The sequence below is a fragment of the Etheostoma spectabile genome, chromosome 21, assembly GCF_008692095.1.
Source record: "Etheostoma spectabile isolate EspeVRDwgs_2016 chromosome 21, UIUC_Espe_1.0, whole genome shotgun sequence".
Lineage (NCBI taxonomy): Eukaryota > Metazoa > Chordata > Actinopteri > Perciformes > Percidae > Etheostoma > Etheostoma spectabile.
In genome coordinates this window covers 20,728,670-20,743,329 of record NC_045753.1, presented here as the reverse complement: position 1 = coordinate 20,743,329, position 14,660 = coordinate 20,728,670, and the positions used below count along the sequence as shown (strand labels likewise).

General features: G+C 39.4%; 1 protein-coding gene across 18 annotated transcripts in view; it reads right to left on the bottom strand.

Moving 5' to 3' along the window:
- The window catches only part of mybpc2b (myosin binding protein Cb), a 22,660-nt gene that overhangs the window by 5,628 nt on the left and 2,372 nt on the right, over positions 1-14,660 (bottom strand). Inside the window, exons 2-21 of one of the 18 annotated variants that reach the window (XM_032501941.1) lie at positions 12,730-12,747; positions 11,315-11,335; positions 11,162-11,182; positions 10,501-10,524; positions 7,656-7,673; positions 6,275-6,343; positions 6,028-6,176; positions 5,830-5,947; positions 5,666-5,717; positions 5,386-5,445; positions 5,010-5,176; positions 4,678-4,810; positions 3,409-3,533; positions 3,147-3,252; positions 2,261-2,427; positions 1,747-1,912; positions 1,533-1,639; positions 1,412-1,441; positions 1,141-1,283; positions 203-362 (exon numbers count right to left, since the gene is read on the bottom strand). In XM_032501941.1, coding sequence (XP_032357832.1) covers positions 203-362; positions 1,141-1,283; positions 1,412-1,441; positions 1,533-1,639; positions 1,747-1,912; positions 2,261-2,427; positions 3,147-3,252; positions 3,409-3,533; positions 4,678-4,810; positions 5,010-5,176; positions 5,386-5,445; positions 5,666-5,717; positions 5,830-5,947; positions 6,028-6,176; positions 6,275-6,343; positions 7,656-7,673; positions 10,501-10,524; positions 11,162-11,182; positions 11,315-11,335; positions 12,730-12,747 — 1,854 coding nt within the window. Of the gene's footprint in view, positions 1-202; positions 363-1,140; positions 1,284-1,411; positions 1,442-1,532; positions 1,640-1,746; positions 1,913-2,260; positions 2,428-3,146; positions 3,253-3,408; positions 3,534-4,677; positions 4,811-5,009; positions 5,177-5,385; positions 5,446-5,665; positions 5,718-5,829; positions 5,948-6,027; positions 6,177-6,274; positions 6,344-7,655; positions 7,674-10,500; positions 10,525-11,161; positions 11,183-11,314; positions 11,339-12,729; positions 12,748-14,660 lie in introns of all 18 variants that reach the window. The other 17 variants (XM_032501944.1, XM_032501940.1, XM_032501943.1 and 14 more) reach the window with 17 other exon arrangements.

The window sequence follows — 14,660 nt, the reverse complement described above, 5'->3', positions numbered from 1 at the left end:
TGTGTGTGTGTGTGTGTGTGAGTGTGTGAAGGATTATAATTACAGTAAACAGTTGTTTAAAGTGAATGCTATGTCTGTGGCGTTTGTATTTGTATTGAATCGTCCCTACCGCCATATAAAATACATATGAACTATTTCAAAACTGGTGAATACTAAACTACCAGTTACTACCGGTTGACGTTAGGATAAGATCTTCACATACCCACAATCTTCACAAACAGCATAGCCTTGTCCTCTCCGGCAGGGTTGGTAACACAGATGGTGTAGTTGCCCTCATCCTCCCTTTCTGCCCCCTCTATGACGAAGCAGCTCAGATCTTTCCTGGCCTCCACCCTTATGCGCCCTTCAGTGTCTGTAATTGGCTAACAAACAGCGAACTAATTTCAACATTTAAGTGCATTTAAGTGTAAGGTAACTTGCACTGGTATTTCAAAGTAGTGCTGAAGATGCAATCATCCGAATCAAGCACACCTAACTAAATGAGTCAAGGATGATTAAGACCGACATTTGTTTTCACAAAATGTGGGTGGAGTTAAACTTGACCTTAAAATGCAGCTTTAAAACACAGCTTTCTTTAGTCAGGGATGTGCAAAGGCTCTCTGAAGTGGAGGTGTGAAAATTACAAAGGGGCTCCTCTACAATGTGCAAGTACAGAAGCAGGGTTCACCCTAAAGCTAACCCACAGCGGCACACAGGCTAACCAGAGAGAATGTGAGGCAAATCACAGAGATGTTGGGGCTGATCAGAAGGGCATTTATGGGCCATTTGAGTTGACCAGAGGGAGACTTTGGCAGCACTTTGGCCTACCAGTGGTCCAAAGCCCTGGTGTGACATTGTGGCAAAAATAAGCATGTAGTTGTCCCACTAGGGCAGAGACATATCCAGTCCTTGTGTTTGCACCCCTGTGCCCCTAACTGCCTGTGGGCACATACATTCACATTGGTTGGGTCATATCTAAACAGAACAGCAGTTTTGTTTGCTGGTGAGGTAGCGTTTAAATGAAGCTCGGTGGAAGAGACAAAGATGGAGAGGAGATAGTGAGCGCACAATAAAAAACAGGCCATACTGCACAAAGATGTTCACCTTCCAATATCATGGATTAATAAATAAGTGTTCATTATTTTCTTGTCACATCCTTACTTGATCTCCTTTAGACCAGACACAGGTGGGTGCTGGCTCTCCTGTGATCTCCACATCCAGACGGAGCTTATTGCCTGCCACCACAATGATGGTATTTTGGGAGACCATGTTTCCACTGGTGTCCAGGTGGATCTTTGGAGGATCTGGTTAATGAACAACAAACAAAAAGAGAGAGAGAGAGAGAGAGATTGTTTGTGGAAGTGGGTATGTGATATAAAGATTAAAAACAGTTTGGAAGTATTTGTAAACTGAGACCATTTAGGCTCCCTACCTTGTCTGGGCACATAGTCGATCTTAATTTCTATTGTAAAAGAAAAAAAGTTTCCATTAATATGCAGGTACTGATTGATACATCCACAACAGCACATTTGTAATCATTCTTTTTTTCTCACCCAAGAAGTTGAGTTTGGCAGAAAGTGACAGAGCGTATCCATCAGGAACAAATGTGTAGTCTCCTGCATCCTCCGGCTTCACTTCATCAATAATCAGCCGATGAAACCTGAAAAAAGCAACAGAGAACATTTTTAATAAACACAGGATGTGTTTGATCCTCAATTATGACAAATATTCTAAAATGCTTGTGAAACTATTCACATGTCCTTGTACCTTCCAATGTGAGTCATTTTAATGCGTTCACTTGGCAAGACCTCCACTCCATCTTTGAACCACTTTCCTGTGACCTTGTCATCAGACACCTCACACTTGAACATAGCCTGGTCGGTTGCCCTGACTGTCAGATCAGCAATGTCCTGCAACACCTCCAGCTGTTTTTCTAAATAAGACATTGGAAACCACAAGAGAACAATTCAGGCAGGAAAGAAGAGCGTGTGAAGGTAAGGGGGCAGGCAGAGGATAAGGTTCATGATGGCAACGTCTTGACACCCACTGCCATGAGTTGTTAGCTTGTTGGTAAAGAGAGGCGTTAAGCCCTTGGGCCAGCAGTTAAATTCAGCTGCGTCCTCAGAACTGCATTTAAATGACCGAAAACCAGATATAAATGTAGTAAATCTCTATGAAATAAAGTGTGCACACTAATTCTTTTTAACAAACTAAAATAAAGTACTCAACAGTTAATTTGTTTTTGTTTCAAATGTTAGAACGAAACATTTTCCACTGGTACCTTCCACCTCCAGCTCTCCCTTGGTATGTCCCCCATTTGTCCAACAATGGTACATTCCAATGTCATCCAGTGTAGCCTCTTGGATGATAAGTGTGTGCTTCCTTCCATCCTTCTTGAAGCGATACTTTGTGTCTTTGTCTTTGTGAAGCTCGATATCCTCAAAGAACCTGGAAATGAATAGAAATAAGCGCATCTCTTTGAAACACGTCCCCGCCAAATGTTTAATACTAAATAGTGTGCAGGATGTCTGATGTCAATTAACAGGATGTACTGTGATGTTGGCACCATTCAGTGGCTGCTAAAACATTGCTTTGGACATAATATGAATGGGCTTTCATTCATCAATGAGAATTTGAAAAAAAGTCTGTGCTTGGTGAAGTGTGTACTATACACTGTAAAGGGTTGGATGTTTCATGTCCAATGGGCCAATGCTAAAAACACACAGGCACCTTCAGAAAGACTCCTGTATTTATTTGGGTTTCCCCTGTGGGGATCTAATTTTATATCCCCTAAGAGGTCCCCAGGACATGTCTGTGTTGTCCTTATTATCTGATAAAGCACACGCACACACGCACACATGCACAAACACACAGCTCATTTCATATGATAACAATATACAGTAAAATGCTTTCTCATACATACAAATAGTGGGTACTTTCTAATTTTTTCAATAAACCTAAGAGCAAAATGACCATAAAGTGTAAGGTTTCGCACCCCCCCCCCCCCCCCCCCCCCACACACTAACACAATTTGAACATCTTACCCTACCCTTGTGCTTTTTTGTCCATTTTTTATGATGTTGAATGGTGAATGGACTTAAAGCATAAAGCTGTTTCTAGCTTTATTGAGTCTATACAGTATGTTGTTAAATTACAGATATACTGACCACATGACATTGGCACCCTCTTCCGACACTTCAACCTCAAACTCCACTCTCTCGCCAACGACAACGTGATAGTCATCCATCAGCTTGGTGATGGTCACAGGGGGCTCTGGGCAGAGCAAAGAGGGACATTAAAATTCATAAATTTGGCAGAAACTCACTGTTAATGCTACATGGTTTACATATTCACACGAATTATGTCAGATTTTTTACTGCTAAATAATAATATATATAATAAATTGTTAAAAAAGAAAAGATGCTGTACCTTTGACAAACACCTCTGTGAAACACTTGTCCTCGCCAACCACACACTCATAGGCAGCATCATCAGCCAGGCTCACCCTATTGATGGTGAGTGTTCTGACATTCCCACTTGACTCTATGATGTACCTTAAAAAGTGACAAAAAGTTTCAAGTTTAACTTTATCGAGCCATTGGCATGTTTGAGTACAAAGGTCTTCATGTAATCACTGTAAAAATATTAGTCTAATTTAGGTTTTATTTCAAATGTAACAAATGTAATGATGTTGCCAATTACTTTTAAAGATTGAATTTTTGTTAAGCGAGTCCAGTTAATGCATTCTCAACTAAGCTATAATATACATAAGTAATGAGATCACATTACATAAGACCTTCAAACTTATGTAGACGGTGAACACTAGGACCCAGGCACAATTTGGCCAATCAAGGTGAGAGCATCTTAAACTTTAAGAGGTTCATGAGGCACAGGTGTGTCAGCCTCCTTCCTTCTCCTGTGAGGACCCCTGTGCACATGCTTCCTTGGTAAGCCAAATAAACTCTGTGTTTTTACTAAGAATTATGTGATTGTTAGGGTAATGATTGTATGTATATGGAAATATTGAACTTGTTGAATTTTTATTACAAAAGAATTGAATTAGAATTGAATTAGGCAGTGGCAAGGTTTGATAATGTCTCTAATATTAAACTTTTGCTGAGGTTGGACTTTGGTGGATTCACAGACAATGTGCTGGTTGCTATATACTTCACACTTATTTTACATTATTTTATTAGTATTATTAATTTCCAATTCAGTGCGTTTTTTTTAATAGTTGTTTGATACTATTATGAGCCTAATTTCCTATTGTACTGAACCAGTTATGGCTCTTTGACCAACACTGACTGTTGGCTTTGTTATTGAAGTTCACATGTATTTATATCAAGCCTTAGTGTCACACTTAGAGAGGTGTTTTTTTGCATTGGTTAGGCATGGGATGTCTCGGCGGTGAGACTCGCTTAACCCTCTTTGAGGCGCCCTATGACTGCCTAAAAATAAAACATGTTGATGGCAGCGTTTCTGAGCATGGCTTTTGTGTCACAGATACTTTTAGCATGGTATTTTTAAAACACTGCCCATTAAGTCCATCGAAGCTTGAATGATTAATGTGATCCAGCCTATTGCTACAGTCTAATTAATTTCATGGAGATTAGCACAAGGAAAAAAAAGATGCAAAAACTCAGTCTCCTTGAAATAATGATAATTGATGTATATATGGTTGTGCTTTGAAGCATGTACTTGGCTGAGGGTTTGATCTCCTGGCCATTCTTCAACCATTTGACCTGGGTGTCGGGGTCGACCACCTCACACCTCAGGACAATCTTCTTGCCCTTTTCCACCGAGTAGCAAGACTCGAGCCTTTTCAGGAAAGCTGGGGTTACATGCAGAAAGTAAAAAAAAAAAAGAATTATCATCTTAACAGCTCCCAAACACCTCCCTTCTCTTATTTCTGTGTCCCGTTTCATGGTGCTTTTCCTTGCAAACTTCCTTCCGTCCTTTCCTCTCCACCTCCCCTGAGGTTAAATCTCTTCTTTTTTCCCTCCCTTCACCTCTTGCTTAACATGACTTACCCTCGCTATGCTTGGGCTCGACGACCTTCATCTTTTTTAGACGCTTTAGCATGCCCCTCAGGTCAGTGATGCCATACTCAAAGGCAATTTTCTCATACTCGCTTGGATGGGCATTCTTAAGCAATTCCCACACGTCGATCTCTGGTTCCTCTTTTACTTTCTTCTTCCTGTCGGTCGAAGGAAACAGATATATGTATATATGTGTGTGTTTGTACAGTATGTATGCATGTATATATACTGTACGTACAGTATGTATGTGTATGTGTGTGTGTGTGTATATGTGTGTGTAATTGGTCCTGAAGAAGCCCTCCTTTTTAAGGAAACAATTGTTGAGTGCCAGATAGTTTTGCAAACGAAATAATGCTCAGCTCCTCACTTCTTAGTGGCTTTCAGCAAAGCGCTGAAATCCAGATCTCCGTCGTCCTCGCCAGCACCCCTGTGTGTGTATGAAAACAGAGATACAGTGTGCAAAGAATACCATGTAACCAAGATCAGGCATACCCTCTGATATGTAATATTCAATTTACTAAATTGTCATACCACCTGTGCTGAAAGACACACACTATAAATAGTATGTTTATTCCCTCTTGTGTATTCTCACACATGCACACATAAACTACTGCTACAGGCTGAAATGCAAACCCCAGGGCCCTTACTCTCTCTTGAAGGCAGACAAAATATCTGCCTGCTTCTCCTCCTGCTGTGCCGCTGTAACAAGATAAGTTGCAGAGAACGCACATTAGGGCTGGATCACATCAAAAACAGCAGCACGTATGGAAACTGAGGCAGTCTGAGCAGGCCAGTGTCTGTTTCCACTCACCCTCAACAGAGATCTCAAAGGTGGAGCTGTCACACTTGTCTTTTGCCGTTACCTCGCACCTGTAACCCCCAGCGTCTCCAGCGACCACTTTGATGATCTTCATTTCATAAGTATAGATCTTTGGGACAGGGGGAAAATATGACTTAGTACTTCTTAGTTAGCTAAGAAGGAAGATGATCCAATTGGTTAAACACACACCTTAGTATTCCTGTCATAAGTTTCCTTGAACTGCATATGTTTTCCAGCCTTGCTTCCAAGGTCCATCCACTTTCCCTTCAGCCATTTCATGGTGGGTTTTCTTGTCAAGGTGGTGGAGTCGACCCTGGCTATGAGAGTGACATCCGCTCCTGCCATGCACCAGTAGCAATTAATTTATATAACACAATCAGGTTATACACAATGGATTGCTATTGTTTCCTGTCGCCAATACATTAGCATTTCTAACCTGCAACAGCGACTACATTCTCTGGTGGCTTCTCAACAAAGAGCCCAGTAAGCTCAGGGCTGCCTTGCTCTGAAAAGAGAGAATTAATTAGTTTGCTTACTCTTACAATTTTGAAATCAATTTTGATGGATTCAGCTAAATTAAACACTGAAAGAAAAATATACGAGAGCCCTTAAATAGCATTGGCAACTACGGTGTGCAACAAACCAAAATGCAAAAGACACAGTAAAATGCATGGACATTTTACAACCATTAAAGATTGTAAATCACACAGACTTTGCACATACAGTACATATGAAACGCATACAATACTAAATAAACAAACCACATTTGGTTAAAAGCACCAAAAGAGGAACTTTGACAAGTAAACAGTTTCTGAAAACAACATACTAACATTTAAAAAATGTTGCATATACAGTACTTGTTTAGTTTTAATACTGAGGTATCATTACCAGATGGCAAGCATATCAAAAATTAGCATTTTTAAAGCTATATTAGAACATTCATCAAAAAACTATTAAGTTGTATCATTGGAGAGTTTTTGCTTTTTCAATTGTATTCATAGTTTTTCTTGCTTTTTGCAAATGTAAATATCCTATAGTTGTATTATTGATTTAAAGAGAAGTCAACCTTCTGGAAAATTGTCTGTGCTACTCTTTTGTGGTTTGTCAAAGGTTTGCATTAAAGTAAAGGACAAATGTATTGATAAAGAGTTACTGTGCTGTGCTGTACTGTACTCTTTGGACATTTCCAGTAAAGCAGTGATAGGGTTTGTTTTCCCAAAAAATTCCCCTTTTAAGTCATGTTATCCTGTGTGTACAGTAGCTTAAATAATTACAGCAAATGAGACATTGAACATATACAGTGTTTCCGAACACAAAGTCATGTGAGCAGTAAAACATTCTATGTCCACAGCTCCAAACACATACAAAAACAAGAGAGGACAGTGGGTGTTTCAAGTATTCAGGCAAGCAGAAGTTCCAATGACACATAATCTCTTCAGCAAAGTATCTTTACCAATTAGAAGGTCTAGAATGCGTTAATGAACCCTGACTGAGCTAAGTATAAATCTTCAACTGCACCTGTTGGCCTCCATACATCAGCACTTTCTACCCATGTCAAAGATTTAGCATTCAAGGTGCAAACCAGTTAACAATGCATACTTATGATTTTAATAGGTAGTAGCATTAGCATCTAAATACTATACAGTATAAGTCCCTACTTGGTTTTACATATACCCAAAATCTTCTACTTATCCTTGTTGACATCTTCAGTTGGCATGATGTGTGACTAAGACATAATACATGGGATGCATACATCTGCATTTTATAACATGACATTAGCATGCAGTGGATAGTCAAATTCCTGGACTGTGCCTTACCCTCTGCTGGGTTTGTTCCTGCAGGTAAAATCAAATTAACATATGGAAGTATAACAATTTGTGGTTATACTGTACCATAAGTCATTGTAAACTCTTGAGGTCAAACAAGTGCAAGTGAACAGCAATTAAACAGTAATTATTATGTAGAATTATTACATTAATACACACAGGGAAATGCAATCAAAACATAATCTATATCGTAACTGTTATCAACCCAAACCAGAAGGTAATCAAATGTGTTAATTACTGCATGTTTAATCACAAAACTTGTGATAAATTGAAATCACCATGGTTACTTCTTTTGGACTGATATTGCCAGGCTGCTTGTTACAAAGGAGGAAATTACTTTATCCCATAAAGAGCATGTAAATACGGGCCGCCTTAACAAACTACTGAAGTTTGACTAAAAAGATATTTTGTTTAGGGCATCGACGTGTTATGAATATAATGTTATCTAAGTTTTGTGCATTTCCAACTCAAGATACCCTAAGACTAATGCAATTCTGTGCAAACTGTACACTTAAGTTCTTATCATTAAAACATTTCCAATACTGGTGCGAGAGTCCCAAAACTGTCACAAACAAACTGTACACACATACACACACACACTACCCCCATGAGTACCGTATAGTTTTAAACAGCCTTGGTCAGCGTTGGTATGTTAAGCACTTCCCACCTTCCCACACAGAAATTCCACTCTAACAGACACACTGACGGCATACTCAGAGTGACTCCGGAGTCAGGTCTTTGGGGTCAAGCACAGGGTAGGCATGAAAAAAATCAGACCACCACCAATGGCTTCTGTGTGTATATATTGTACATATCATGCTTTGTCATTAAAATGATATCCCAAGAGTAACTTAATGATTTCATAACGCTAAGTTAAGGTAAGGCAGATCACACTCTGTATGCTGTAAGCCTGTTCCCACAGATAAAATTGTATATGGACCGCCTTGCATCTACACTGGAGCGTTAGCCATGCTAACCACCCGCTGATAATTTGAATTAAATCACTTCACAATGAAAAGTTTGCATTTTGCTAAATCTAGCGTACCCAAGGGAAACAGCAAGTGCTCCCACTGTGGGATGCACATGGCTAATAGTGACAACCACAAGGTGTTTCAATTGTGCACAGTTTGCACTTGCTGAGGCCTTTTACTTCTTTGTTTCATGCTCCAGTTTACCTATATTCATGCTGTGCCAATGTGATTGTCGTTTGTCGAGTGTGATTGCACTCTGTGTTACAGCTCATTCTGAGCTATGCCATGTCGAAGGATACTTTGATTTGCTGACCATGATATCTTGGATGACCTCACTGGTTGAGCTCTGTTTTCAGTTTCCAAGTACTGCCTGATGTTAATAAAAGTGTCATCTATTCAGATGTCACTTGGTATGTTAGCAGCAACAGCTGCCATTGTTTCACAATGTCTGTTACACATATAGCACAACTGTGTTCCCACTCATTATTTGAGTTGCCAGAGGGACAGAGGCCAAAGAGAGATGGTATCATGGCTCCCAGATAGGATGGGACTGGCAGCACTCTTCATATAAGAAACAAATTCTAAATTGCTGATAGAACATAAACAGCAAACTTTGCCATTGAGGTGTACCAGCAGGGAAGGAAACAAGTGAATGAGACAAGAGCCTCTTTCCAACCAAGTAGTTACAGGAACGTAGTTATAGGAACAGTCCACTTCTAAACTAACTTCTATCCCCCAAAACCGGTTTGTCAATTGCATTCGCACTGGCCACATGGCCAAAGGAGCTTGTAGGAGGGGTAAGGGAGCAACCACCGCAACGGTCTTTATAGCGTCGTCACTTCACTTTAGCAACTCATACAAACCCACATTTGCGCTAGCTTAGTGGAGATTTTTCTAAAGATTTTAATGTTTCTTGTGGATCCTCATAGTAGATCCCTCTGCACCTCCTTGGTGGCTTTCATGGCCGGCAGCGCCAGCACCTCCACATCAGTCCACTTTTCAGAGTTCAGCATTCCATCAATTCTCGTAGTAATTCAAGTAGGCTTTGCTAAGACGTCATGGCTTTTACAGATGAAACGCTGTAGGGGCGTGACTAGGTCCCCATGTGGAAAAGGTAAAAGACCTTGCCCTGAAGTAGGCGCTGAACAAGTTACAGAACTGCGGACGGAGGAACTTAATAATCCCCAAATTGGTCTTGAGGGAACACAAGAAAAAAGGTAATAGCAACAATATGTTCTAGGAACTGCAAAAAATCCCTCTGGTCGGAAAGTGGCTATTGATAGCATCACACACTAAACTGCAAAAGAGTGCACTTTAGTCAGCACTTTTCTTTCTTTTGCTACAAAAAGCTGCAAGCCCTGATGGGCATTTTTAGCAGAGACTTTCATGGGATCTATCTACAAGCAAAGTATAGTAAGAACCGAGTTGCTGACAAAAGCCGAAAGGCTTACATACAAATATGGAAACACTTACTCATTCTCAACTCGTCACATACGGGCCATGTGGTCAGGACTCCTTGGTGTCACGTTCATAACGCTCTGGGTAACCCTTTGACATTATTTTTAATTGGCAGGGATGGTTCGATTTAGGTAACAAAACTACTTAGGTTTAGGAATAAATTGTGGTTTGTTGTTAAGTAAATTATGTATTTCATGCTGTATTTTCAGTCCAAAGCGAAGTAGTCAAAAGATTTCAAATAAAAACATAGACCTATGTCCACTTATCACTTCATATATTATGTGACATCTCGACTAGCACATAATACCAAAACTATACACAATGTTATAAACACTCAAACCATACTTTTTTAGAAGGGCAAAAATAAATTAACGGACACATCACTATAAACATTGCTCTTTCCTTACCATCCCCATCGGCTTCTGAATCTGCTGCAGACAAGGAAGCAAATGTAACTGACAGAAGCAGCTAGGAAGCAAACGCTTGATGTTGCACAAGGGATGACGTAGAGTTGAAGCGGCGAACAATTAACAAACAGAAGCCCCATGCATAATTACATTTCACATAAAAATTGTTGAAGTGTTTTCCTTGACATGTACCTGGAAATCAGTACATTAAAAAACTGACCATGTTGCACAAACTGTAAAACCAATTGACTGATTAGTTCACAAATACAGTAGCATATAGTATAGGATCCAGTAGTAGTCCAGTGATGACAAACAACACAAGACATTCAGTGTGAAATGCATAATCCTAAAAGTGTGTGTGTGTGTGTGTGTGTGTGTGTGTGTGTGTGTGTGTGTGTGTGTGTGTGTGTGTGTGTGTGTGTGTGTGGTACATATACACAGTGTATACATAGAGATTCATTTGATTTTGATAGAAGACGTGGTTTTCTGGTAAATGTGTATCTTTAGGGTGTTCATAAATACATAACAAAACATGGAAACAAAAGAAAACATACTACAGTCATGCAGATATTGTAATTTCCACACAGAGTAGCACATGTATGCACTCGTGTGAATACATTGGGGATTATGCCATATTAAAATGTACAGGATTCTTCCTTACCTCCATCTGTGGGGGGTGCATCTAAGGAAAATGAATTCAAATTAGCTCCCAATATATAGTTTTATGAGTCTCTGTATGTTGTCATAATTGAGGAATCTTAGGAGAAACGTAATGGAAAGTGTGTATTATTCCCTGATGCTAAGAGGTGCCTACCATCTGTCTCTGGCTGCGCCTCTGCTGGGCAAATAAAAATCATGGTTAAGTGATTGGAAACAGAAAGACGATGTGACCTGGACAATGTTGAAATGGTAACATCTCGGGACAAACTTAACCAAAATACATAAACAGAGAACACTTGCTCACACTTTACATGCCTGCAGTAAAATGCAAACCAAAGAGAGATAGTTCACAGATGTGGAAAATGCATCCAGTTGCAGTCAGACAGTGTAGCCTATATTAATATGGACACAGAAGAGCTTGTCTTGTCTGCTGTGTACATATGGATAGTTTCTGTAAAATCCAAAAGTAACAAGTTCAACATGCTAAACAACCCAAAATCAGGAAACAAGAACATGTCTTCCCATTTTGGTTTCAACACAAAAGAGAAAGAAATGGCTTCACATGATGCTGTCATACACAGAAGATACATGTTCAGAGTCACTTCGCTGATGTCTGACATTAGATTGTTAACACACACTCAAGATGTAGTTTCACATGTGACTCATGCTGTAGGCTAGCCAAGTAATGCAAACACGCTGAATCAAAGTAGCATAATAATTGCATTATCCCCCTTCAGCGGCTTCATGTTGTCTCATGTGATGTGATTGACTTATGGGCCTATCGCCTTGACACAGTAATTGCTGAAGTTATTATCTATAGTAAAACCACTTGTTCTGCATTATTCAGATAATTACCCTGACTGATTAGTTCAAATGCATTTCCCAACACTCAACTCAAAACCACTCCATGTCACATATTAACACTGTGAACGCACTGAATCACTCCGTTTCACAGAAAAGTGAGAGAATAGAAAAAGAAAATAATTTTCTCTCACCCTCTGCAGTTGGCTCCTATTGGGCTAAAATTTGTGTTTTTTGTTAGACTTATCAAATGAAAGGTAATACCATGGTAGCCCCATTGGGAAACATAGCCTATATTTAATACACTCCAACAGCTGATCAAATAGATTGTATCGATGTGTCACCCATAAAATCCAGGCTGGTATCACCTGATCACACTCAAATATGGCTTATGAAAACCAAAGCTCTTTTCTCATTTAGCCGTCTGCGTTGTTAAATCCTTTGAGGACAGTTGAGTAAATAGCTTCAGTAATCTGATGTATGTACAGTACAACAGATTCCAAGTGTAAATATCTGAAGGCAAAAATGGTAGAAACATACGTACAACAGCATGCTGGCATACATGAATAAAAGCTAATAAATGTAATAAAGTTTATCAATAAAGAAATGTGCATGCTGATTGCACACCCTCAGAGAGTCAAAGCTGGACACGGGCAGTTGACATGCAGTATGTGAGCAAAAGTGAAAATGTGAGAGCTATTATCAAGTCACAGTGTGATAATGCATTGGCACAAACAGCAGGCAAATGCTGTGGAGCAGCTTACTTACCCTGCCCATCCTGTTTTTCTGAGAATTAGAAACAGAATAAGACAATTAGAAACTGTATTAGTAGACACTATATCTTTTTTAATTTAATTTGGATTGACCCATACATCTTAGATCACTTTGAGCAATGATTGATCTTGATCCATATTTCCTTTTAACTACACCTGGTTCATGATATCTAACTGGATGTTTATCTGAAATTAATGGCTTTATATAAAATGGTGATTTCAGGAAAATTTAGAATTTATCAGATTTATTTATTAGTCCATAGAACTACCTGCCTACCTACTAGATTAAAACCCCTGTGTAATCTCTGGTCTTTTAAACTGATTTATAAACCATAGATAACTTGACTGAACCATCTTTACAGAATGACTATTCATTTCTTTGGCCAAATTGGGGTTATAGAGCAGGACAGTCAATTTGGTTTGGGTGTGGAGCACTGTGGATGGAATTGTTGAGGCCTAAATCTGGTAAAAGGAAATTCTCAACTGGAATAGCGGCATATAATATATCCGACTCATCAAGTTTCTTCTTTGGTCCCTGCAGTTGCTGCTAAAGGCCAGGATCGGTGTCTTATGACCTCCCTGAAGTCCTGCCACGTTCTCTTGAGTTGTGCACAGTTTCCTTGAATAGTCAGACACTTTGACCTTCCTTGCTTTATTGGTTTGAAAAACCTGTGACACTTGTCCTGGTTAAACAGGTGTCACAGCAGTATAGACGGACTGGGCTCACCTGGGTCTTCATGCAAAAAGCTGGTCTGTTATTAGCATTGCATGTAATGCCACAACTGCTTTTGTGTGCAACTACGTTTAAGCCCATACTGCTTCTTACATAACAGTTGATCTCTAAGTAACCAAAAGAGTAACAAAGTGTGTTACTTTGTACGAAAAGAGAAAAATTGCAATCTCTAAGACTTTGGTGTAAATACTTCACACTCCCCGTAGGAAGATTTAACACCTGCATCGAGTGTTAATCTGCATCCGCATCTGCTAAGTCAATCCACTTGGGGTGAGAATCTTGATCATCTTCAACAAGTTTGTGATAAAGCGGGGTAATCAACTTCTGAACAGCTGTTCCTCACGGTTAAATCTCCCCCCTCAGAGTCGGTGGTTTCATATAGATACACTGGCAAAGTTGTTGCAGATGTATAATTGGTAGATATGCTTGTTGGGTGATTTTTCTTCTGGTTTGTTTTGTTTCCTTGGGGGAAATTTCTTTATTTTATTTTATACCTTATATTGTTGCTAGTGTATGTAAGTTCTCTGTAGTATTATATTCTGTATGTGTTTGTCTCCATTTTATTTCTGGAAGCATAATTAGTTATGTATGAGTTTTATAGGGGTTGCAGTTCCTCGATCTTTAATGGTTCTGGAGGTCATTTAAGGTACTTTAGGTCTTCATCTTACTGCTTGTTTACCTTTCTCTGTTTATCACTGACAACTTGATTTAGTGTGTGCAATGTCCCAGACCATAAAAAAGTTATGAGGCGGCCTGACTTTATCAAATCCTATTTAGGATACAGTATTGATAAGTGTAAATTTAAGGTGGAAAAGTATTTTGTCTTTCCACAACCTACTATTCAACAAATATTAGAACACTTCAATTAATATAGTGACAGCAGGTAGGAACTAGCTTCCTATCTAATGATTTTATTTTTGGTCGAGGGTATTTTCTGGACCTGAGCTTGTGCCTTTTAAGCATGGTTTATTATCCCAAAGAAGCTTAAACATTTCATAATTTCATGTGAAGGTTTTTGTATCCTCAAAAAGATGAACAGCGTTGGGGCATTGGAAAAACGTCATAAAGCAGTATTGGTTCAACTTTCCCTCGTAATGTTTCATCAGGTCACAATGATGAAAGGAATTTTGACCATGGCTCACACCTTCACTTCCAACTGTCATGTGCTTGATGACATTGGAGCATCACATTCT